The sequence below is a fragment of the Heteronotia binoei genome, chromosome 6 (assembly GCF_032191835.1).
Source record: "Heteronotia binoei isolate CCM8104 ecotype False Entrance Well chromosome 6, APGP_CSIRO_Hbin_v1, whole genome shotgun sequence".
Classification (NCBI taxonomy): Eukaryota; Metazoa; Chordata; class Lepidosauria; order Squamata; family Gekkonidae; genus Heteronotia; species Heteronotia binoei.
The window spans coordinates 129,549,499-129,575,745 of NC_083228.1; the positions used below are offsets into that span (position 1 = coordinate 129,549,499).

At 46.6% G+C, this 26,247-nt stretch overlaps 1 protein-coding gene across 4 annotated transcripts in view; it reads left to right on the plus strand.

Annotated features, from left to right (window-relative positions):
* The window catches only part of USP13 (ubiquitin specific peptidase 13), a 123,741-nt gene that overhangs the window by 48,742 nt on the left and 48,752 nt on the right, over nt 1-26,247 (plus strand). For all 4 annotated transcript variants that reach the window (XM_060242559.1, XM_060242561.1, XM_060242562.1 and 1 more), the window contains 3 exons: nt 6,797-6,918; nt 11,469-11,611; nt 15,288-15,472. In XM_060242559.1, the coding sequence (XP_060098542.1) occupies nt 6,797-6,918; nt 11,469-11,611; nt 15,288-15,472 (450 nt within the window). The remainder of the gene's footprint in view (nt 1-6,796; nt 6,919-11,468; nt 11,612-15,287; nt 15,473-26,247) is intronic.

Consider the following 26,247-nt stretch of genomic DNA (forward strand, 5'->3'; position numbering starts at 1 on the left):
GTGTTTTGGATTATATAATACAGAACATTGTTTAGCAATTATATTTGAGAGTTTTGCATATTACTTGCAAGTTTCCCCATTGCGGTTTTGCTTTTTTAAATCAAATCTTCAATGGCTAGTAGCCCCACCTGACCTCGCCCATTTTCTCAAAACACTTGGGGGACCACAGGAAAGGTCTCGATGGGCACCATGATGCCCATGGGCGCCACATTAGTGACCCTCGTGATAATAATGCGGTAGGATTTGACTTGTAGAAATCGGGAACCATTCGACATTAAATAATGGACAAATTACTTACGCCTTGATAGTAACCTTAAAAGACTATGCGCTTTCATGACTTGGACCTTGTTTAATCAGATACAAGGAGTGTACTTCCATAGCTGTTATTTATACTTCGAGTTATAAGCAACAGTCTGATGGTTGTGGGATGGCGTTATAAATTTAGACCAGTTTGAAAGAACCATTTGAAGAGAAGTCAGTCCACACAGATTGGGTGTGGCCAAAGAAGGGCATGAACTGCGTTTTCGCAGTTCGGTTCGTGGTTCATGGGTGAACCATCAACCCAGCCACCGACTGATAGGCTAGTTTGTGAACAGAATAGGTTTGTATCGTTTTGTGAGCCATTTAAGGTTTAAACCCCTGCTCTTTGCTTTCCATGTTTTTTCATTTAAACCAATAACTGAGTGGTGCACTCAGTTTTTTATTTCTGTGAAGAGCAAAAAGCAGGGGTAAACTCTTCACGAGCCACCACAAGTTAATCAGAATTCGTGGAAGTTCGTGTTGGTTCGTCAGTATGTGAACATTGCTTTGTAAACCAAAGCCAAATTAAATTAAACCATGAACTGGCTAAACTTTGTGATGAACTTTAGTTTGTCGGCTGGTTTGTGCCCATCTCTAGTGTGGACCACTCCTAACTGCAGAAGAGGGAGAGAACTGAATAAACATACAATCTAATCCAAGAAGGTGTAACGGGATGAGTAGAACTAATTAACATCAATAAAGGGTGTGCCATTCTGAGCTATAGCAAATGAAGAATTTGTAGTGGTGTTCCCTCAGGAATCTCTTCTGAGGGCTATTTAGTCACTTCAGTTTTTTGCTCGTTGGTGAAGACCCTCATGTGCTAGATGATCTTTTTTCTGCACTGCTGTGTAGGCCTGCGTGTGTTTACTGGTGCCTGTGTAGCTTGAGATTTTACTCTATGAAGCATACTGTAAATTATTTTTTAAAAACCTTTCTTAGGCGTTTAGAGAGTGTTTCTTGGCACAGTCACATTTTTGGTTACTGTTAGTTGCCCGTTGGGGTATCCAGTTTGGGTGCTTTTGAAGTAGCAAAGCCGTGTGAAAGGAAAACAACTAATATTATTGTCCCTGGAATAGATCCAGCTGGGCAGCCCTGTTGCTCTGAAGCAGTAGAACAAAGCAGGAGTCCAGTAGCACCTTTAAGACCAACAAAGTTTTATTCAGAATGTAAGTTTTCGTATGCATGCATACGATGAAGTCTGATGAAGTCTGCATGCATATGAAAGCTTACATTTGGAATAAAACTTCGTTGGTCTTAAAGGTGCTGCTGGACTCCTGCTTTGTTCTTCCTGGAATGCTGGTGGTCAGGCTAGCTCAGGAGTGGCCAAACTGTGACTCAAGCCGCATGTGGCTCTTTCACGCATTTTGTGTGGCTCTAAGCTCCCACCACCCCATTGGCCGGCTTGGGGAAGACATTTGTCTCTTTAAATCACTTTTTCAAGCAAAGCCAGCCGGCAGCTTGCAGAATACATTTAAAGTTAAAGTTGCTTCCTTGCCACCTCTCCCTCCCCCATCAGCCAGCCAGCCTTCCTTCCTTCCTTCCTTCCTTCCTTCCTTCCTTCCTTCCTTCCTTCCTTCCTTCCTTCCTTCCTTCCTTCCTTCCTTCCTTCCTTCCTTCCTTCCTTCCTTCCTTCCTTCCTTCCTTATCTGATGTTCATGTCACATTAAGCAAGTTTGGCCATCCCTGGGCTAGCCCAATCTCATAAGATTTCCGAAGCTAAACAGAGTCAGCGCTGGTCAGTATTTGGATGGGACAGCACCAGGGAAGTCCGGGGTCGCTACACAGAGGCAGGCAATGGCAAACCACCTCTGAAGTTTCTTGCCTTGAAAACCCTACAAGGTCTCCATAAGTCGGGGGGGGGGGGGCGGAGAATGCTGGTGGTGTCAGATGGGTAGTGGCTTGACCCTTGCAGGTAGCTGAGGTGAGGTGAACTTTGAGCTGAGAACCTGACAGCTCTATTTTTTAAAAAATAATTTATATTCTGCCCTTTCCCAGTGGGCTCAGGGCAGATAACAACATTTTAAAAACAGTAAAGCAACAATTAGAACCAATGAAAGACAACAATACAGTTCGGCGGCTCAGTTGGGCACATCATAATATACTTAAACATCAGATATTATAAAATCAGTATTTCAGCAGAGATGTTACCGCAGCATAGGGCCAGCTGATGGGATAGGACGGCCGCTGCCTCAACCAAATGCCTGGTGGAATAGCTCTGTCTTACAGGCCCTACGAAAAGGTAACAATTCAGTAAGGGCCCGGATCTCTGAGGGGAGCTGATTCCACCAGGCTGGGGCCAAGGCCGAAAAGGCCCTGGCTCTGGTCAAAGCTAGTCAGACATCCTTCGGGCCAGGGATGGTCAGCAGATGTTGGGTGCCAGAACGTAGTGTTCTCTGGGGCATGTATGGGGTTATATATAATATATGGGCATATATGTGGTTTGGTAACCACATTGTGCCAAAGGCCAGTTTGGTCTACTCAAGACTGGCAGTGGCTCTCCAGGGTCTCGCAGGAAGAGGTTTTTTCATAACATCTACTACCCAATCCTTCCCTGCCCCTACCTTCCCCAACCTTCTTTCTGGAGATTCTGAGGCTACAGCTTGGGAACTTCCACATGCAGTGTAGATGCTCTGCCACTGAGCCTCAGGCCCTTTGTTGGGTTTCCCTTAAAAGGGTGGTGGGGTGGGTATAAGGGGAGATTTGGGAAGCTGCTGTTGGGTGCCCCCCCCCCCCCGTGCCAAGGCCAGTTGGGCTGTGCTTTTTGTGCGAGCGCATCTTTCTTTTATTTCCCTTTCCAGGAGCCCAGCTTCGGATCCAATTAGATCACTATTATTAGCACCTTCAGTTGGACACGTCTAAATCTGATCCGGGCAAGTCGAGTCAAGCAGGCCTCTCTTTTCTGTCCCCGCCAACCTGTCAGTTTTGCAGCTCCCCCCCATCCACCAGCAGCTCGGCAACAGCTGCTCTTTTCAGTCAGCCAGTGGCAGAACGCTTGTCGTCCTCCCTTGTGGGAGTGACACTCGTTGAACTTGACCAGGTGGCCTCTGAAGGAAATATTCCCCTACCGACTGCTTGCCCCAAAATAACAGCTTCTCTGTCTGTCCTCCTGGTCTGATTCTGCATTGCTTTTTTTTTTGGCTTGGCTTGACGTCACTCCCTTCTTTCAACTTTTCTTGACCTCCAGTTGCTCTCTTTTAATGACCACACCGCTTTAACCACAATTGTGATCTAACTTCAGAGGGCTTTCAGTCCCTTAGAAGGGAAGCACGCTGTCTTGCTGCCGCTGTTTGCGTGAGCTCTTTCAAACCTTTTCCTAAGCTGGTTTGCCTAACCATGGCTGGAGTCTCTGCTAAAGGGGGAACGGGGATCTTTGCATAAGCACCTTGAAGAACTCACCAGCCCTGGAAACGGAACACTCTTATCAAAATAGCTTCTGTGTCATACGAGTACAGTAACTTCTGGAAGACTGTTCAAGTTCACATGCCCCAAAGAAAGCCGACTTTCTATGTTTGTTTCTTTTTGGAAAGAGTACTCTTCAGATCTCTTTTTTGTATATCTCTGTACAGTATAGAAAAATAGCAGGTCACCCAACTCAGCTTGGAAGTTCCAGTCCCAAAGTTCTACCCCACCCCTGTCTTAATTAGAAGAAGAAATTGTATTTATACCCCACCCTTCACTTTGAATCTCAAGCGTGTCAGAGCACCTTACAATCTTCTTTACCTTCCTCTCCCACAACAGACACCCTGTGAGGTAGGTGGTGCTGAGAGAGCTCTCACAGAAGCTGCCCTTTCAAGGACAGCTCTGTGAGAGCTATAGCTAACCCAAGGCCATTCCAGCAGCTGCAAGTGGAGGAGTGGGGAATCAAACCCAGTTCTCCCAGATAAGAGTCTGCACACTTAACCACTACACCAAACTGGCTAATTGTTGTTTAATTTACTTCATGTATAACTTGCCTCTCTCCCCAGCGTGGCTTATACTTAAAAAACGAAATTTTAAAAGACCGCTAGTAAATATAATGAAATGTGTTCCTAAATAAAGTTGTCCTAAAGAGGCAGGCACACTTCCCTGGAGAGGTTGTTCCATAACTGCGGGGCTGCTACTGAAAAGGCCCTCTCTTGTATGCCCACCAAATGAGCTGCCTGAGATCTTTTTAACAATGGATGCAGTGATTAGTGACACTGGGCTGGATCCATTGAGCAACAAAGGAGTGTTGATGAAAGAGTCCAAAAGGGCATTTTTGTCTCCTTCCCTCTCTGCACTGCAGCCTCCTGACCTATCTGGCTGGTAATCCACTTAGGTCTGCTACCCTCGAAATATACTTTCCCAAGGTCAGAACGGACTGCTGAGGAAAGGGAATGTGGGAAAGATTGGCACATTCCATGAACAGATCATTGGATCCAGCCCAGTTTCTCTGGTGCTGCGCTAATAGCTTCTTTACAAAGTGGTCAGCTCTGTAAGCAATAGGATTGAAGTTTAGCTGCAAAACGGGAGCATCACAGTGGAACCTTGAAGGGTTTTATAGTTGTGTTGGGGGACGATGGTAACCTGAAGATCTCTACAGAAGAGATGAATTTGATGGAAGCCAGAACGTGGGTAGGCCTGGAAATAAATTTCTAATTAAAAGTTGCCAGCATCAGTGTTTTAAGAGCCAGTGTGAAATTCTTTGGCACTAGCAATGGCATGAAAGTTTCAGATTCCTGGAAATCTCACACTGGTTTTCTGGAATACAAGGCAATAGTATTTTTTCCAGTCCTGAATAAAAGTGTTCTAAAATTTTTAAAGTTTTTTTTTTGGAGGGGGGAAGGGATAAGAGGGTCTATTGTAGACTGCTTTCTGAAGCTTGCTCCAGGTTTTCTTAGTATCGCATATTACCCACAATATTTGTCTCTTCATAGTCTTGGAAGCTAAATTCATTTTCTAATAAATTGTATCTAAAATGGCACTTGTTTCACAATTTTCATAACGCTGTTCATTCTTTCCTAGATTTAGTGAGCACTAGCTTTCAGTAACTGCATCTCAGAAAGCTATTATTTTAGTTGCTTTTTTAAAACACTGTCCTTCGTCCAAAGAGCTTTGGGTTGTTTACATAGTTCTCCTCTCCGCCGTTTTGTCCTCACAACAGCTCCTTGAGGCAAGGTTAGCTGAGACAATATGACTGGCTCAATGTCCCTTGTTGAGCAAAGCAGGGATCGTTTCCTCAAGTCTGAATATTTCCTAGCACTAGAACTGTTGAATATGCTGCCTTTAAAACAAATGGCTTCGAGCTATCCATTTCTGAGATTTTTTGAAAAGAAATATTTCCCCCATCACTTTATTTATATTCCACTCTTCTCCCCATTTGGGCTCCAGAGTGGTTTGCAACAGTCCCCATTTTATCCTCACAACTCTGTGAGGTAAGCTAAGCTGAGAGTGTGCAATTGGGCCCAAGGTCACCCAGTGAGTTTTCAAGGCAAAGGGGAAATTTGAATCTGTGTCTCCTAGACCCCAGTCCGACACTCTAACTGCTGGACCACTCTAAGGTGACAGAGAACAACCCAAAGCAACACAGGATTGCTTATTCACTCACTCTCATCCAGTTCTCTTTAGTTCAGACCCTATCCCCCATGGCTTTTGTCCATGCAGGTTCTGTGATTGGCATAACATTCTTGGTAGTCAGAGGGAACCCTTCCTTCCCTTTTCACCAGCTGAAAAGCTGTTTGGATCCAGCTAGTATCTCCACATCTGTTTCTCCTATACATATCACACCTAATCCAATCAAATTTTCCATTGTCATTCACCTGCTAATGCCATTCAGCATCTGAAATCACCTTTATCAAGTTTATATCTCCAGTACTTTCTGTTACATTTTATGGCACGCATGGCCCAACCCAACAAAGTGACATCTGGCCCTTATAACAAATGAGTTTGACACCCCTTAGTTAGAGTAATGATTCTTAAACAGGGCGGGGTCACATCCCCCCCCCCGGGTGATCCAACAGATGTCACATGGGATAAGATGCTCCCCAGCTTGCACAAAGCCACCCAACTGTCTCATTACCAACACTGGTATCTCCACATCTCTTCTACATATTACACCTAATCCAATCAAAAAGCTGACTAATAGTAAAACCTGTCTGGGGCAGTGATGCTCTGTATTCTTGGTGCTTGGAGGGGAACATGGTGTGTGGGGGGGCTGTTAGTGTCCTGGCCCCACTGATGGACCTCCTGATGGCACCTGGATTTTTTTGGCCACTGTGTGACACAGAGTGTTGGACCGGATGGGCCACTGGCCTGATCCAAGATGGCTTCTCTTATGTTCTTATGATAATACATACAATAGAGTGGAACAGACTATCGTGACACATTTTTATATGACTGAGTAAATGTTTCCGATTCCTTGATGCCAGATGGAAAATTCAAGACTGCTGTCCGGACAGCCAGATGTTATCTGCATTCTCCCAACTCTTCCTCATCTCTTCTCAGTTCTCAGTCTACTGTGTTTTTTTCCCCCTTGCAGATCTGGAATCCAATGGTGATTTAAACAACGACGATTATGAATACGAGGATGAAGCCAAACTTGTCATATTCCCTGATCACTATGAGATCCCTTTGCCCAATATAGAAGAGTTACCCGCACTGGTGAGTGATGGTGGGTGCCAGTCAGACAGTGGAGGGTGTGGACTGCGCTGCAAAGAAGCAGATGGTATTGCTCAGGTTTAGCATTGGATGCCATGTTTTAGATGCTACTAGTGTCCGCCCTTTTTATTCCCGTGGAGGGAATTGCCCTTGTATGCCATATGCTGTTATCTCAATGACTAAATCACACTGGCTGCATTCAGGTGACTAAAAAAGACTATGGTTAAACCTGGATTCCCCTGTAGTTTAGAGTCTCAGGCTGTGATTTTCATAAAACTGTCTTTTTACACTGCTGAAGGATTCCTTTTCTGTATTCATGGTCCAAATAAGCACACCCTGCCTCCCCTTAAATTCTGACGGTGGTGGAAAGGGCCATCAAGTCGCAGCTGAGTTACGTTCAACCCCATAGGATTTTCCAGAGAGGAGATGCTCAGAGGTGGTTTGCCGTTGCCTGCTTCTGTGTAGCAACCCTGGACTTCCTTGGGGATCTCTCCTTAAGTACTAACCAGGGCTGATCTTGCTTGCTTAACTCCTGAGAATTGACAAGAATGGGCTTCAGAAAATTCTGACAATGCCTGACCCAAATAGCAAGATTCTTCTGTTAGGTCTACTTGACAGTAAGTCTAGTTCAGCAATTCCTGCTTCTCTCCATCGTTGTCTCTTTTTGCTGCTTTCCCAGCCACATCTATTAGTTTGGCTGTTCCTTCTTGGTCATTTAGAATCATAGAATCACAGAGTTGGAAGGGACCTCCAGGGTCATGTAGTCCAACCCCCTGCACAAGGCAGGAAACTCACAAACATCTCCCCCTAAATTCCCAGGATCTTCATTGCTGTCAGATGGCTGTCTAGCCTCTGTTGAAAAACCTCCAAGGAAGGAGAGCCCACCACCTCCTGAGGAAGCCTGATACCTCAGCAAAGGGAGGGGATGGGGAAGAGGCTTTAAATTCCGCCCCCCATTCAATATGAAACTTCCAAGGTTGCTTTAAAACAGAGGTGGTAAAGATCAAAGATGAAGGAAGACAAAAGACATGCCCCCCCCCCCTTAAAGTGTTTCTGTTGTTGTAAAGCCGTTGCTCCCGTCTCTGTTATTGGAATACTTCCTGTTCATTCAAAAGAGCCCTGCCATGCTGGTGGAACAATGTCCTGTCAAGTCATGGCTGACTTAGAGCGACCTCGTAGGGTTTTCAAGGCAAGAGATAAACAGAGGTGGTTTGCCATTGCCTGCCTTTGCGTAGCAGTCTGAGATGTAGAGGTGGTGGGCTCTCCTTCCTTGGAGGTTTTTAAACAGAGGCTGGATGGCCATCTGACAGCAATGAAGATCCTGTGAATTTAGGGGGAGGTGTTTGTGAGTTTCCTGCATTGTGCAGGGGGTTGGACTAGATGACCCTGGAGGTCCCTTCCAACTCTGTGATTCTATGTCCTTGGTGGTCTCCCATCCAAGTACTCTCAGAGCCAACCCCTTTTTAGCTTGTGAGGTCTGATGAGATCATGCTAGTCTGAGCCACCAAGGACAGGGCAAGGGTCCAGCCACCTCTGAATTTGTTTGTCATCATTACCCTTAGGGGGCAATGTTCCCTCTAAGCTGTGGAGTCTTGTGAGCAAAAATTCTACTTTGTGAGCTACTGGCATTAAGCTGTGAACTACTGCATAAATTAGTTTGCTCTAGGGCCATTTTTCCTGAGCTGAGACAAAAAGGTGTGAGCTGGAGGCTAAAAGATTGTGAGCTAACTCACGGTAACTCAGCTTAGAGGGAGCATTGTTAGGGGGTAGGGCAGAGATTTCAATTTAAAAAAAAATGCACAAAATAGCTTAGTCATGATTGCTGCAATGGAGTAAAGGAATTCTTAGAATCCTCTACCAGTGAGTGAGGAAGCAGTTGGAGAACTGGCAGCTTTCATTGGCTTTGCATTTTTAAAGGGACTATAGTCTTTGAAGGTCTCAAAAATGCTTTCTCGGCCCAGGTGTGGATGCCTGGAGCTGCAGCTGCATTTAAAGGAGGTGGGGGGGGGTGTTGAATCTCTACAAATAAAGTCTGAAAAAAGAGACAAAAACAATACGGAACACTGGAATGCAACGGTTTGGCCACAGTATCCTCCTGGATCCACTGTAATGTCGGCACAAACAAATCCTGGCAATCCCAGAATAAATGGTCATGTGGAACAAACCCTGGCTCATAAGCAAGAAACAAACCACAGTTCATGAAAGTGCCCAGTACAGATCAAGACAAACTGCAGTTCTAAGCCAGAAAGGCTGCAGTCTTGCTGAGCAAAGAGGATGCAGCCAAGGGATTCCTGAAAAAACCCTGCTTGTTCGTGATGTGGGACTTATCAACCTGGGGTTCTGGTGAGGTTAAATAAAACATTGTGCACCATTTTTAACACTGCCAGTTCCATCCCCTTCATATGCACTTGCCTGTAAATCCCACCATGTTCTTGGGGACTCCCTTCCAAACACAAAGGCTTAAAATCAGGGCTCTACGAGCTGTTCCTTGGCAATGGCAAGAGACAGACTGATGAATCAATGTCAGGACAAGACAGTTGAGCCGGAATTCATTGCACTGGTGTGCATGCCTGTTGCTTCAGTTGCGGAGCAGGGCATGAGCTCTCTTTTCCTATTACTTTTGCTTTTACCCTTAAAAGATCTCCGGTAGCAGAGCTGCGAAAGATCCCCGTCTGGGACCTTGGAGAGCTCCTGCCTAGCCAAGTTGGCAGCGCGGAGCTCTGTGAGCCCATTCCTTGCCTCAGGATTTTAATCTTATAATAAAAATAAAACAATATTATAATATATGAAGCGTGATGAACTTCTACGGTGGTTAAGCCTAGTGGACAAAAGCTTAGCAAGAGGGCTTTTAAAACCGAAAGCTGAAAAATACTTCCTTGCTTACACAACGCTTACCTACAGTCTTCCATCAAGATGTGAACAGATACGGTGTGTTTAGCAGGAAGCGCACTCGCTGCAATTTTCCTCTCTGTGCTCTTCCCATGATGTCTGCCTTGACATGGATGGATGATTATTTGTCGGAGATGCTTTGGGCTGATACTGCGTAGAGCAGGGGCTTGGACTAGATGGTCTGCATGGCCCCTTTCAGCTCTTATGATTCTATGGGTACCCAGGTTAGTCTTTCTATAGCAGTAGAAAGGAACAAGAGTCCAGCAGCACGTTAAAGACTAACAAAATTTGTGGCTGGGTATCTGAAGCAGTGAGCCAGTGACTCACAAAAGCTCCTACCCTGCCTCAGATTTTGTTAGTTTTTAAGCTGCTGCTGGACTCCTGTTTTTTTCCGCTGATTCAGTCATACAGGGAAGGTTCTTGCCCTGCAACGGCAGCTGCTGCCAAAGCAGTGCTTTTAAAATCTACACAGCATGCTGGTAGCAGCCCCGCTGGGCCACACCGATGTTCTAAAAAAGGTGTTGGCAGTTGCTGTGGCACTCACCAGCATTAGGATCCTCCTGCATTTAAAACACACACACACACACATAACCAGTTTACAGCCCTTATGCAACTGCTTTGAAAACTGTGGAAGCATTTCAGGAGCCAGTTTGATGTAGTGGTTAAGTGTGCGGACTCTTATCTGGGAGAACCAGGTTCGATTCCCCGCTCCTCCGCTTGCAGTTGCTGGAATGGCCTTGGGTCAGCCATAGCTCTCGTAGGAGTTGTCCTTGAAAGGGCAGCTGCTGTAAGAGCTCTCTCAGCCCCTCCCACCTCACAGGATGTCTGTTGTGGGGGGGAGGAAAGGTAAAGAAGATTGTGACAACTCTGAGACACTGAGATTCAGAGTCTAGGGTGGGATATAAATCCAATATGATCTTCTTCTACTGAAGCTCCCCCTATAGAGTTAACTGCTGCTTCAGGAGAGGCAGTTTACATAAGGGGAAGGAGTGATGTCAGGAGAGAGGGTTAAGCCCTCCAGTACTACTTCCTGAACTTTTCAAAGCAAGCCATGAAGGTTGCTCCTTAGTTAAAGCCCACAAGAAATCCTCATTGCAGATCTGCTGCGTGTCCCTTCTTGTCCCCTAAGTGTGTATGGCAAGTCCCGCATTCAAACGTCACCTCAGCTGGGAAGTTGCTAGGCAGCCTTAGGTGGAGAGACGGTGGCCTTCCTAATCCCCTTCCTGCAGTTTGCTAGATGGCAGTAACAATGACCTACCTTGCAGGGCTGTTTTAAGGGCTGCTCAGAAAATGCATAAGAAGCTTTATCAAAAACTCAAAGTGCAGTGTAAATACTTGTTGTGGATGTAAAGCACCATCAAGTCACAGCTGATTTGTGGTGACCCAGCCAGGGGCTTTCAAGGCAAGGGAGAAGCAGAGGTGGGTGGCCTTTGCTTACCTCTGCAGAGTCTTCCAAGTACCAGCCCTGCTTAGTTTCTGAGATCTGATGACATCAGGCTATACGGTGCTGCCTTTCCTTCCCGAATGCTTATCATTATTAATAATAAAAGTGTTATTGATGCTCATGGTTTCAAATCATGATAGGGCATAAGGGGAGAAGTTGCTGCTTTTCCTGTTTTAGTTCCATTTTGCTAAACCTTTCCCCCCCCACCCCCCCCCCGCAGGTCACCATAGCTTGCGATGCAGTCCTCACTTCGAAATCTCCTTATCGAAAACAAGATCCCGACTCCTGGGGGGAGGAGCTGCAAGTTTCCAAACACGCCAGTAGTCTCGTACAGATGGATAATGGAGTCAGGATTCCACCAAGGTGAGGCTGATTGAGGTTATATATGGGAACGTCCCAGCTGGTTCGGACAAGATTTTGTCTAAATCGGCATCCTGTTTTTGAGCAGCGGCCAGCCGCACGAGAAGTTCAGAAGCTGGGTATGACGGCAATGGAAGGCTGTTGTTGTTGCCCATCTTCTGATATTTCAAAGTATCTTGCTGCTGAAGATGCTGGTCCCATTTAGGTATCAGGGTTTTGTAGCCACTGGTAGACCCTGCTGGCACTAGAGCTGCCAACCTCCAGGTAGTAACTGGAGATTTCCTGGGATTATAGCCAGTGTCCCCTCCAGGGGTCGTTTTGTAGAAAAATAGGTGGTAGAGCTCATCTAGGGATTGTTATGCGGCTGCACCTACTATTCAATGGACAAGGAGGTGGAACTCTCAGAATGAGGAGGAGGAACTCTCAGAAAGGTTCAGGAGCTGTGCTCCTGTGAACTCTCACAGAATCCGAGGCCTGGTCCCCTCTAAGCTGAGTTAGCGTGAGCTAGCTCACAGATTTTTAGCCTTCAGCTCACACATTTTTGTCTTAGCTCAGGAAAAATGGCCCCAGAGCACCCAAATTGATGCAGTAGCTCGCAACTTTAATGCTAGTAGCTCACAAAGTAGAATTTTTGCTCACAGGACTCCACAGCTTAGAGGGAACATTGATTACAACTGATCTCCAGGTGACAGAGAGCAGTTCCCCTGGAGAAAAATGGACTCTTTGGAAGGTGGACTGTAGGACATTATACTCCATTGCGGTTCCCCCTCTCCCCAAACCCTACTGTCCCCAGACTATACCCCCAAAATCTCCAGGAGTTTCCCAACCCAGAGCTGGCAACTCTGCTTGGGAGCCAATGTGGTATATCAGTTAGACTGTTGGACTGCTACCTGAGAAGCCTAGGTTCAAATTTCCACTCAGCTGTGAAGCTCATGAGGTTGGTCTCTCTTGACTTAAGCTTCGTCACAGGGCTGTGAGAATAAAATAGACATTTACTTTGCCCTGAGCTCCTCAGAGGAAGGGCAGGGTGAAAATATGACACAGATCCTTGGGAATTTTTCTAATCTTTTTTTTGAGGGCATGTATGTGTGTGTATTCAATTTCAATAGTCTTTACGGAAGCAAGTTGTATTGTAGTATTTAATGGAACGTCCAGGCTGTCTCACTGATGACCTGACCACCTGGGGCCTAGGGAAGTGATTCCCAGACATAAGAACATAAGAGAAGCCATGTTGGATCAGTCCAATGGTCCATCCAGTCCAACACTCTGTGCCACACAGTGTCAGTGGCCAAAAAAACCAAGTGCCATCAAGAGGTCCACCAGTGGGGCTAGAATCCCTTCCACTGTGCCCCCCCCCCAAGCACAAGAATACAGAGCATCAATGCCCCAGACAAAGAGTTCCAACATAAGCTGTGGCAAATAGCCACTGATAGATCTCTGCTCCATATGCTTATCCATTCCCCTCTTGAAGCTGTCTATGCTTGTAGCCGCCACCACCACCTGTGGCAGTGAATTCCACATCTTAATCACCCTTTGGGTGAAGAAGTACTTCCTTTTATCAGTTCTAACCTGACTGCTCAGCAATTTAATTGAATGTCCACGAGGGAGAAAAGTACTTCTTTCTCTACCTTCTCTATTCCATGCATAATCTTGTAAACTTCTATCATGTCACCCTGCTTTTCAGTATAGTGACCCCAAGTCCAAATTTACTTGGCACGGTGACCCTTCCAGGGTGTTTTGGTGCCCCAGGCAAATTATGACCTTGGCAGCCATCTAGTCCGGCATTCCATTTCCTGCAGTGGCTTAACCAGATGTTTTTGAGAAGCCAACAAACGTTGCACAAAGGGTGCAACTGCTCCCACTATAAACCCCAAGCAAGTGGCATTCCAGCTTTCACAGCCTTGCTGACAAATGTACGCAGGGCTGTTTTTGTAGCAGGAGCTCCTTTGCATATTAAGTCACACACCCCTGATGTAGCCCATCCTCCAAGAGCTTACAGGACTCTTAGTACAGGGCCTACTGTAAGCTCCTGGAGGATTGACTACATTGGGGGTGCGTGGCCTAATATGCAAAGGAGCTCCTGCTTCAAAAACAGCCCTGCATGTATGACACAGAAGATACTGTTTCCAGGTCTTGGTTGCCAAGATTGAAGAGGGAGGAATCGAAAGGGCAGGTGTGGCTATTAGGGAAGGATGTCCTGCAACCTGCTTGCAGAGGCTTCCCGAACCACATTGGGGCTCAACCCACAGGTTGGGGGAAACACTGGCACAGTGGGCCCAGAGGGTCTCCCCTATTATAGGACACAGGTAGGTAGCATTCCGCTTAAACAGACTCCCGTTCTCGTTCCTTTTCTATCTCTGTAGCGGCTGTTAAGGGCCCCCTGTTGGCAGACCTTAATACTTCCTTCAGAGCCGTTTAACGCTGCATTAATCCATTACCTGACTCGGGCCAAGTACGTTAAAGTTAATTAAATGGTTCTAAAGTGCACTGCTGTACATTATAGGGTTTTGCGCAGGTAAATGGAATGATTTAAATTGTCAGCAGGCTGGCGTAGTTTGCTTCTATAATCTCTCAAGATAGGAGAACACTCACCTCTGCCCCCTTTTAGCCTGCTCTCCTCCTCTCTCCTTTTTGTCATTTTTGTTGCTGTTGAGTCACAGCCAAAGTCTAGTGACTCAGTAAGGTTTTCAAGGCAAATGACGTTCAGAGGTGGTTTGCCTCTGCATAGTGACCTGGACTTCCTTGGTGATCTCTCAGCCAAGTACTGACCAGGGCCAACCCTGCGTAGCTTCTGAGATCTGAAGAAGATGATGATATTGGATTTATATCCCGCCCTATTCTCTGAATCTCAGAGTTTCAGAGCAGTCACAATCTCTTTTACCTCCCCCCCCAACAGACACCCTGTGAGGTGGGTGGGGCTGAGAGAGCTCTTACAGCAGCTGCCCTTTCAAAGACAACTCCTACGAGAGCTATGGCTGACCCAAGGCCATTCCAGCAACTGCAAGCGGAGGAGCGGGGAATCGAACCTGGTTCTCCCAGATAAGAGTCCGCACACTTAACCACTACACCAAACTGACAAGATTGAGCTAGCCTGGGCCATCTAGGTCAGGGCTGTGTCATCTTTTCAGAGATGCCAGTTTGGTGTAGTGGTTAAGTGTGCGGACTCTTATCTGGGAGAACCGGGTTTGATTCCCCACTCCTCCGCTTGCACCTGCTAGCATGGCCTTGGGTCAGCCACAGCTCTGGCAGAGGTTGTCCTTGAAAGGGCAGCTGCTGTGAGAGCCCTCTCCAACCCCACCCACCTCACAGGGTGTCTGTTGTGGGGGAGGAAGGTAAAGGAGATTGTGAGCCGCTCTGAGACTCTTCGGAGTGGAGGGCGGGATATAAATCCAATTTCTTCTTCTTCCCACTGTCCCAAAGCTGAAACATAGATTTGTAAGCTCCTTGGGGCAAGTACCTGCCAACTTCTGCTGTTTTGTTTTATGGTTTGTTACAGTTGCTCTTACTGCCCTGTACATCAGTGTTGTTTTGCAATTACTGGAGGGTGGTGGTGGTAGGTCTTTGGGCAGTTGTCAAGGCTTAACTGTGATTTAATCCAATTTAGATATCTTGTGTCAGATTTTCCTAGATGCTGGCAATGCAACTTCTGGTTTGACTTTAGGCTCCTTCTGTTTTGCAGTGGCTGGAAGTGTTCGAAATGCGACTTGCGGGAGAACCTTTGGCTGAACCTGACAGATGGGTCAGTATTATGCGGAAAGTGGTTCTTTGACGGCAGCGGGGGAAATGGACATGCCCTGGAACACTATAAAGAGATGGGCTATCCCTTAGCGGTGAAGCTCGGAACAATTACTCCAGATGGTGCAGGTTAGTTCAAGTAGGGTGTGCTCCTGTAGCAAAGCCTTATTCTCAGTTATTGCCATGTAGATGAAGGGCATGCCCTGTTTTCCAAAAGAAGCAGAGTGCAGACTAGTTGGTATTGCGTTCATACCTCAATGCAAGCACTGCCGTACTCTGGAGTTTTTAAAACATGCCTGCCCTTTCCAAGGGCGACATGGGAGAAAACAACTTGGAACAGGTTGAAACCAAAAGCAGCCTGTGCGTGGCATAGGATTGGCTAGCGCCTGTAACGTTATGATCCTCTCCTCTCCACCACTCAGCGGCAAATTTTGGAACTTTTAAAAAAGAGAGATTTAAAATTTAAATCTTAACATTTAAGAGAGAAAATGTAAACAACCTGCATGGACTTAAGATGACATCAATTAACAGGTTTAAAAAAAAGAAAAAAAAGACATACAGCATGTCTAAAGTATGCAGGAAGGGGGCAAGCGCAGCATTTGAAACAGAGCCATCTGTCAATTGCAGCATAATCACTGGAAGTTTAATGGGCTTGTTCTGCCGGAGAAGAAACCACTCCTGATTTCAAAGTCCATGCGTATGTGCAGTTTTCCTTTTCACCTTGCTGCTTGTCTCCAAGATCCAGCGTATGTTGTGGGAGGGGGACGTTCATAGCTATGAAACACTGTGTACCTATGCTTACATCTTATTGCCTGCCTTTCTTGCTGAGACTCAAGGTGGGTTACAGAACAAAAACAGTGCGCTCATACAGCATAAGACTGCCGATGAACAATGCAGTAGTAAAGACTCTTAAAAAGACCAATGCAAACAATGAACCTCCTAAGGCAGGTCGGTAGCCGTGTTGGTCTGAAGCAGTAGAACAAAGTTTGAATCCAGTGGCAACTTTAAGACCAACGAAGCTTAATTCTGGATATAAATGTATCCAATGCATTAAATACATTAAAATGTACATTACTATATTTGTGTGCATGCACATTTTTTTATTTTTATTTATTTATTTATTTAGAATTTATATCCCGCCCTTCCCACGAATGGCTCAGGGCGGCTTCCAACAATAGATCCCACATAACAATAAGCAATATTTAAACATGTGAGAGAATAGACAATTAAAACAGATAAAACAGATACAACTCTAAAAATTAATAAATATTCAAGTATATATAAAGGAAATCTGGCAAGTTGCGTTAGGTTCTCAAGCTAGGTATGGGCTAGCCGGAAGAGGGACATCTTACAGGCCCTGCGGAACTGAGCTAGGTCCCGCAGGGCCCTCACCTCCTCCGGCAGCTGATTCCACCATGTAGGGGCCATAACAGAGAAAGCCCTTTCTCTGGTGGATTTCAAGCGGGCTTCTTTCGGCCCAGGGACAGTAAGGAGATTTTGTGTTCCCGACCTCAGTACTCTCTGGGGAACATGCGGGGAAAGACGGTCCTTCAGGTAGACAGGTCCCAAGCCATGAAAGCTTATACCCAGAATTAAACTTCGTTGGTGTTAAAGGTGTGTAAGGCACCACCTACTATTAGCAGTGTATTAAGTGGAATTACAAAGGCAGAAGATGCTGCAGTAAAAGCATCTTGATGCCTCCAATAATCACTGCAGTAGACTACAGTCTTAGTGATGCGGGGCTAGAAAATTTTCTCCAGAAAACTTTCCAATGCTGTATCTTTCCTTTGAAAATTTTCTGCCTCGTGTGTATACTATCCTCTATCCGCAGTTGTCAGGGCTCTTGTGCTGCCAGTTGATCGTGCCAGATGGGCTCAATACAGGATATGAAACATGTACAAACCCCGGTAACATTATTTCAATTAGAATCAGAACAATTTCTGGACATTTTTCCTGGGAAAAGCCCATCACTGCTTCTATTCCAGTTGAGAATAGGCAGGTGTGTTTCCTTGCCGTGCCTTGAGGAAGCTGTTAGGTGTTCTGAGCATGGAATTCATTCTGGCTCTGGCCCAGTTTGTTAGCTGGGAAGCGGGCCTGCAGGGAAGAAACCCTCAAGGACAGCACCTGTACACTTGTGTTACCTGCAAGCCAAACTCATTCTGTCGAACATTTTCGTTTATTTACTTTATTTCAACCCAGCTTTTCTCCCCATCACTCCCCCGTGTGAATGGAAGAACAGCAGATGTTTGGGGGGGGGGGCTTTGTTTCTTCCTCAGTCCCATGGTTTTATGGGCTCCCTCCCTGGCAGGTAATCAGCCTGTCAGCCTTGCTCTGGTCTGTTCCTCTCCAGGATTTCTTTGGTCTGTATTAATAATTCTAAAAAAACCCGCTGCAGTTGTTATTAGAACGGCTTAGCAGGATCAGGTTAGCAAGATCTGAAGTGAAGCCGGGGGAGGATCTGCCTTTTCTGGCAAACATTCATTTCAGCTTCTTCTGTTGATGTGGCTCACTTGCTTTACTTGGTCAAGGCATCTTGCACAGTCCCCGTTATTTTACTTATTACGGTGTTCCAATCCTGCTGTCCTCCCCAAAAGGACCCAGAGCAGCTCACAGAAACTTCCAAAATACAAAGCAACCAGTTTAAGTGATAGAATTTAAATAAACAAAGGAAGCATGGGCAATACTCTCTCTAAGCTGTGAGGGAAAATTCTACTTTGTGAGCTACTGGTGTTAAAACTGTGAGCTACTGCATACATTAGCTTGTTCGGGGGCTCTTTTTTCCTGAGCTGAGAGAAATGTGTGAGCCAGAGGTTAAAAAACTGTGAGCTAGCTCAGAATAACTCAGCTTAGAGGGAACACTGAGCACAAGTTACCTGAGCCAGGTGTTGATTCCCCAGGCTAGCTAATGCAGGCCCCACGCCGCAAGCCATTTAGCCTTTCCCACTGGCTGTGGCTGGACTAAACTACCTGCCTGCAAGCCGAGGAGAAAACAAACTCAGCCTTGAAGATGTTCAGCTCCTGTTAAGCAAACTAGCAGGCTGTTCCCAACTTCCTCACCTCCCACTGGTCTTGAAGGTCTGTTTTACATGATTATTTAGCCTGCAGTGAAAACCTTCTGAGGTCCCTTCAGCTTCTCATTAGAGAGAGCAGATCCAAAGGTGACTGGAGAGCCCCCAATCCCGGCAAGCTCTTAAGGCTCTGGATTGTTCTTTTCTTTCATCCTGGGATTAAGCGACTCTGAATTGGCAGCGTGGCTGTTATCTCCGATCCATGGAGCCTGCATTTCCACAAAGAACTGCAGTGACCTGTGATCATCTAACTGTGGGAGCAAGGGAAGCTGGAACACCCTGAGAACATAAGAATATAAGAGAAGCCATATTGGATCAGGCCATGGCCCATCCAGTCCAACACTCTTGTGTCACACAGTGGCCAAAAAGCCCAGGTGCCATCAGGAGGTCCATCATTGAGGCCAGGACACTAAAAGCCTTCCCGCTGTCCCCTTCCCCCAATCACCAAGAATACAAAGCATCACTGCCCAGGCAGAGAGTTCCAACAAGCCACTGATGGACCTCTGATCCATGATCCTTGCTTTATGTAGACAGGGGCTCTATCATTTCCTGGAGTCTGGGCATAATGCTTTTCAGCAAATTTCATAACCCAGGAGAGGTGGAGCACACAAAGCAAAGTCTCTAACGCTGCTTCAGCTCTTCTTGAACTTTGGGCAAAGCAAGAAGTGTGGTGCCATTGGGTCTCTTTGGCAGTGTTTGGGTCCCATTAAATGCCCAACCTTGCCACCCTTTGGAACCGGCTCTAGAGAAGAAGAAGAGAAGATGATATTGGATTTATATCCTGCCCTCCACTCTGAATCTCAGAACGGCTCACAATCTCCTTTATCTTCCTCCCCCACAACAGACACCCTGTGAGGTGGGTGGGGCTGAGAGGGCTCTCACCACAGCTGCCCTTTCAAGGACAACTCCTACGAGAGCTATGACTGACCCAAGGCCATTCCAGCAGCTGCAAGTGGTTCTCCCAGATAGGAGTCTGCACACTTAACCACTACACCAAAGTGGTGGTTATTTCAGAGTAACAAACCTAGCATAACTAACAAAGAATGTTTCAGGTACGGCCAAATGTCCAGCGCACATTTTCTTTTGCCATCTGATTTTATAGTTTGAGTGACACCTGTGTTATTCCTTAGGTTGTGTGGCTGCACCTTGTTCTGTACCTTTTGTATTTATTCTTTTAAATGCACGTAGCCCTCTTCAGTGTGCTCAGTTTGCTTTGTGCTTTTTATCCCCAGGGCTACGTTTGCTCTCTTTAAAGACTGAAATTCTCTGCAAACGTTGGTATCTAGAAAAGCTGACTTCTGCGTCTTGTGACCCAGCCGATACTAAACCAAGAGCGAACTCGTATTTTTTTTCTAAATGTTTTGCTTAACAATTCTGGTCTTCCTAGTCTTGAGGAAGGATCTAGGCAGAAGGCATGCCCTTGGGGACTGGAAATCATATTCAGCTTATCCCATCAGCGGTTGAGATCTCAGCTGGCATTACCCTCTTGTTTTCCAATGAGGTATAAGCATCTTATCAAGAAGAGAGAGCCCTCCTGGCCTCTTGCTGTATCCCAGTCATAAGGACTAGAGGTTTTCCTTTTTTAAATTGCAATTTTAAAAAAATCCCAGAAAGCTGAATTACAGACCCCATTCTGAACTCTGCAGTATTGTGGCATACATACAGTTTTGCTGATGTCCTCGATGCAGGGCAGTGGTTAGTGCGTCCAGGGCTTTTTTTGCATCAGGAATGCCTTTGCATATTAGGCTATATAACACCCCCCCCCACCCCGATTTAGCCAATCCTCCAAGAGCTTACAGCAGACCCTGTAAGAAGAGCCCTGTAAGCTCTTGGAGGATTGGCTACATTAGGGGGGTGTAGCCTAATATGTGAAGGAGTTCCTGCTACAAAAAAAGCCCTCAGTGTGTCACATACAATCTGTGAGACTTTGGTTCAAATACTTGTTCTGCCCTAGGACAACTAGGTGACCTCGGACTGGTCATACACTGTTAGCCTAACCTACCTCACCAGGTGGCTGTGAGGCTAAAATGCTAAAACAGAGCGGAGAATAATCTAAGCCATTTTGGGCTCCCATTGGGGATAAAAAAATACACCCTCATTGCAACCCTGTGTGGTAGGTTTAGCTGCAGCTTCTCATGGGCTTAGAATCTTCATGGTGCTGTGGAGATCTGAACTTTGGGTTGCCTACATCTAAATTTAGTAGCCTTTAGTTGGATTTTGCGCACTTTAACAATACTAGAAGAACATAATCATGTGCCTGTTGACGCCCTCCCACCCCTCCCACACTACACATGGAAGAGCGTATTTGAAAGTGCTCAGAGCTGGTATGAATGGATGTTTAAGTCACATAAAAAGAGGCCTGCTGGATCAGACAAGACCAGCATCCTGTCTTTCACACTAGTCAGCCAGTTTCTCTGGAGGTCTAACATCAGGGCATAGAAGTTGAGATCTTCCCCATTGTTGCCACCTGGCACTGGGATTGGGAAGCTGACTGCCTCTGAGCTTGGAGGTTCCCTTCAGTCATCATACCTAGTATCCACTGACAGACCTATCCTCCATGAATCGATCTAATCCCCTTTTAAAGCCCTCTATGCCTGTGACCTTCACTACATCCTCTGGCAACAAATTCCATGTTTTAGTCACTCTCCGTGCAAAGAAATATTTCCTTTTGTCTGTCCTGAATTGAATGCCTTAGAGCTCTAGTTATTTGGGAGGATTCCCTTTCATTTTTGCAGGCTTTTTTCCCCAAAGGGCTAGCAGAAATGGGTAGGTATCTCCTTCCTCGAACCCTGCTACAATCGTTTTTGCAGCTTCACCTTGTGAGACTGATCCAGCGCTCTGATTGGACGTGCGGCATTCTAACAGCGCTGCTCATTTCACACAAAAGGGGCTTTGCCAGTCGCCTTTTCACCTAACCGCTTTTTGTCTTGCTGTTCCCGAGAGCCTCATGGCTCAGCTGGCACTTCTCCAAGATCAGCTCCCCACCCCCCACCCCTCCAATCTCTCGTACTTTTTACCATGGAATTAATGCTGTGTCAGGAAGCAAATAAATCATCTGAACTTCTGGCTGCAACGGCAGAAGCAGCGTGACCTCAGTCATTATTATTCCTGGTAGGCTTAAAGGCAAGAGGACAAAATTTATTAGAGGAAGGGATAGTAACGAGGCTTTTTGTACCCACAGTGGTGCATGTTTGACATAATGCGGGAGGGCTCCCATCTGGAGGGGAATGGATTAAAGCATTTGGAGCCACCTGTGTAATATTTTGTTCTGAGCAGGTTGTTAAGACGATATTGTGTTGGGACTTGGGACAGCGATATGGATTTTAGTTGGATAATAATGGAACAGAGTTATACTGTTATTATTAGGTGTTTTAAGGAGACAAGGTTAATTTTCTCTCTTTCGGAGATCAGAAAAGCCTCCTATACACTTGTTCAAGAGGGCATGTTTATAAAGGGAATAAGTCTGCTCTGTAATCTAACAGAAGAGAGGGTATTTTTATAAAAGGAACATGAATGTAGTCTATTCCACTATCTATCTATCTATCTATCATCTATCTATCTACCTACCTACCTACCTATCTATCATCTATCTATCTATCTATCTATCTATCTATCTATCTATCTATCTATCTATCTATCTATCTATCTATCTATCTATCTAAAGATTTATATCCCGCCCTTCCCACTAGGTGGCTCAGGGCGGCTTACAACATATAAAACTAACATAAAATCTAAAATTAAGCATTAAAATCAACATTTCATAAGTTATAGTTAAAAATCTAAACATTTGTTATATACATAGACATTAAAATCACAAAGCGGACCTACAGCTACACTCATCGGTTGCATGTTCAATATTCGATGTTCCGTGTTCAATGTTCAGTTCTCAGTGTTCTGTGCCGATTAGTTGTATGTTATTGTATGTGTTACCTTGCTCTTACTTACTCCCCCTTTTTAACTTTGTGTAATTTTGACATCCCATGTCTGATACTTTTTTTGTGTGTGTTGTTCCTAACTTTTGTGATCCTAGTCTTAGTGCTTATTTGTTAGATTGCATTATTTTATACCACACAGTCTGCTTTGAGTCTCAGTGAAAAAAAGCTATAAATATGCATTAATTTTTTTTAAAAAAATAATTTTTAAAAAATGTGTAGGTTTTTTTTTTTAAATTAACCTTTTTACCCTGACTGCCGCCTACTACCAGGGGATCAATGCGTCTCTGCGCTCTCCATCATACCTCCTTCAGTGGCTCATGTAGTACATTTGATTTATTTATTGCAACAAGGGGTGGTTTGTTGTCTTTAATGTTGTATTTTTCATCTTCCAAAGCAGCTTCAACAAACAAATTTGAGATGAAGTGAGTTTGTGCTCAGTTCTGCAAAAATTCAAGTTCTAACTAGTGTCAGCGTTTGGGAGGGTTGTCTGTTTTGGTTGCTTGGGGGATCTGAATTGTTAAAAGTGAGTGGCACAACTTGCTTTTCTTTCTTTGATAAGATCTAGAAAGAAAAGGAAGCTGTATTTTCATATGGAGGAGGAGGAAGAAGAAGACTGCAGATTTATACCCCGCCCTTTTCTCTGAATCAAGAGACTCAGAGTGGCTTACAATCTCCTTTATCTCCTTCCCCCACAACAGACACCCTGTGAGGTGGGTGGGGCTGAGAGGGCTCTCACAGCAGCTGCCCTTTCAAGGATAACTCCTGTGAGAGCTATGGCTGACCCAGGGCCATCCCAGCAGCTGCAAGTGGAGGAGTGAGGAATCAAACCCAGTTTTCCCAGATAAGAATCCGCACACTTAACCACTACACTAAACTGTGCCATAGCAGGCCCTCTGGAATGTCGCTCATTTGCTACCCTTCAACCCCATCTGTGAACTGGAGTAAATGTTCGATTCTTAAATCAGAACATCAGTTGATATTTCTCTTTGTTCAGTCAGTTAAAACGTGCATCCTGAAGACTGAGGGAATGCACAATCTAATGTTTTGGCAACTGCAGATGTTCTGGCTCTGGTTGCTTGAATACAGGCATCACCCCCGTACAGTAATAAGTATCTATTGCTGTTTCATATCATAGTTTTAATTTGCAGAATCCTTTACAGTCAGTGGCTGAGAGGTTGCGGTCTGGCCAATGACATGTAATTAGTTTGCTGAATCGGTGGGCTTTAAAACTATAGGCCCATTCATCTCTCTGTCCTCTGGCTGTACCATATGCTTGCTCCTGAGCATCAAGTATTCACCCCTTGCACCAAAATATCTATGAGAGCCAGTTTAGTGTAGTGATTAAGTGCGTGGACTCTTATCTGGGAGAACCGGGTTTGATTCCCCACTCTCCACTTTCAGCTGCTGGAATGGCCTTAGGACAGCCATAGCTCTCGTAAGAATTGTCCTTGAAAGGGCAGCATCTTCTTCGTGGTCTCTGTGCATTCACACATATGGGGTAATCCGCAGGATTGGCCCCGACCTCGGAGAGTTCAAAGCAATCTTGATCGTAGATCTGGCGCGCCTCCCACTTGTCCTGGGAGGAGGCAGCTACTGCGCATGCCTGGACAAGGGGGAGGTGCTTAGCCACTCAGTTTCTTCCTTACCGCCGACCGGATCGCACCTTCCTCGTTGATCTCCAACTTCTTCATTGCAATCTCCAACAATTACCTTCTCTTCGCTTCAATTCTTCATCTTCTACTCCTCCTGGTATCGTATAAAAAAAAAAAAAAAGCCTTCTCTTACTATTCTTTCTGGACTTTCCCCTCCCTCCCCCCCCCCTCCCCGGGCGGATGGAAGGAAGGGACAAGATAATCTTTAAACGCTGTACCAGCTGCTCATCCAAAATCCCCTCGTCCGACGGCCACTCTCTCTGCTTGTTCTGCCTTGGAGAGGCCCACCGTCCAGACTCCTGCGTGCACTGCAGCCAATTTGGCAAACAGGCCCGCAAGAACCGCGCCGCGAGACTCAAGAGCCACCTCATGGAAACCACACTCCGACCGGCCATGCCGCATGGCGGACAAAAACAACCCGCGCCATCTTCCCCACACCTCGTGGGAGAGACGCAGTCGGCAGCTTCCGTGGCACAGAGTCCCTGTAAGCCTAAGACCGGCAAACACTCCAAGAAGTCGGACGACCCCAAAAAGCGCCGCCGTTCCGATTCCGCCCACTCGGACCCGACGGGTAGCGTTAGCTCGAAAAAGCACAAGAACCGCCCTCTCGACTCGGCCTCGAACCCGACCACCAAACCGAAGGCACCGAACCCGAGCGCCACTGCCTCCGGATCGATGCCGAAGACTCCGACGTCGAAGTCGACGGCAACACCGTCAATCACTCCGTTGGAAATCATCCGCATCTCATCGAAGTCGCCGTCCATTCCGAATTCCCCACCAGACCAGCTGCTGGATACGCACTCTACCGCATCCGTTAGGACCCGGCCTCTCGACCCCACTAAATTCATAGATCTCGCACAGCCAATAGACGCCCACGCGCTCATCAGAGAACCCTCGACCCCGAGAGCTCTCCCGACTAGACCACGATCTCGCAGTCGCAGACGCACCAGGTCCCGCAGTCGCCGACACACCAGGTCCCACAGTCGCCGCCGCACCAGGTCCCGCAGTCGCCGCCGCACCAGGTCCCGCAGCCGCCGACGCTCCCGCAGCCACCGCAGGGGGAGACACTACTATTACTCTCCATCGAGATCCAGGTCTCCATCCCCACGGAACCGAAGGCGGCACCGACGATCACCCTCCTACGATCGCCATTACCACAGCTACCAAGAGTCTCCTCGCTACCGAGACCACACACACAGACTCCAAACTGCATCGGTCGAACCGCTTCACCACCATGACGACCCTACGAGTCTCGGCGCCGAACCGAAACTCCCGTCGCCACTGGGATCCTTACACGCGGCTCCCAAGACAACACCTCAGCCCGACCTGCACCAAGGAACCGACGACGGATCCGAAGAGGAACTCTCCGACTCCGACCACTCTTCGGGTTCGGACCTACAATCCCCAGACTCCGACATAGCCAAGCCAGCAGACCTATCACCGTCTGAGGGCCCGAGATCCTACCTCGACCTCGTAGCAAACATGGCAAGCTCGCTAAATCTGAAACTCAATACGGACGCTCCCAGAGTCTCGGACGTCGTATTTGATCTAGTGCATGCGGATCTTCCATCCAGCTCCTCTCTTCCCATGCTCCCCGTCCTCCTAGAAACACTCAAAGAAGCATGGGACAAACCGGCATCAGTACCGCCAACATCCAAGAGGGTTGAAGCTCTGTACAAGATACACGCACCTGATTCCAAGTTCCTGTTCACCCACCCGGCTCCGAACTCGATCATTGTGCATTCGTCTTCGAAGTCGAAGCAGACTAGACACCCGGTACCACCAGAACGGGAGGGCAAAAAACTTGACACCATTGGGAGAAAGATTTACGCCCTCACTACAGCCACAACCAAAATCCTCAACTACATGGCATGTTTTTCCGCATACACCCACAACCTGACCACTTCCCTCGCCGCATTGGTACCATCCCTGCCCGAGGCATCCCAAAAGTCAGCCACCACTACCTTGCAAGAGATGGCCAGAGTGAGCAAACAGCAAATCAACACTGCCCGTCACGCTGCACAGTGTTCCTCCAGAACCTTGGCCTCAGCCATAGCACTCCGCAGACACGCGTGGCTCAGGTCCTCCTCCCTCCAACCAGACATCAAATACAAGGTTGAAGATTTGCCCTTTGATGGCCTTGGCCTGTTTAGCTCATCTACAGATGACATCCTCACATCAGTAGACGATGGCAGGAAAAGGGCGAAACGACTGGGAGTCTCCCAACCTCTCACCCAATCCAATCGGCA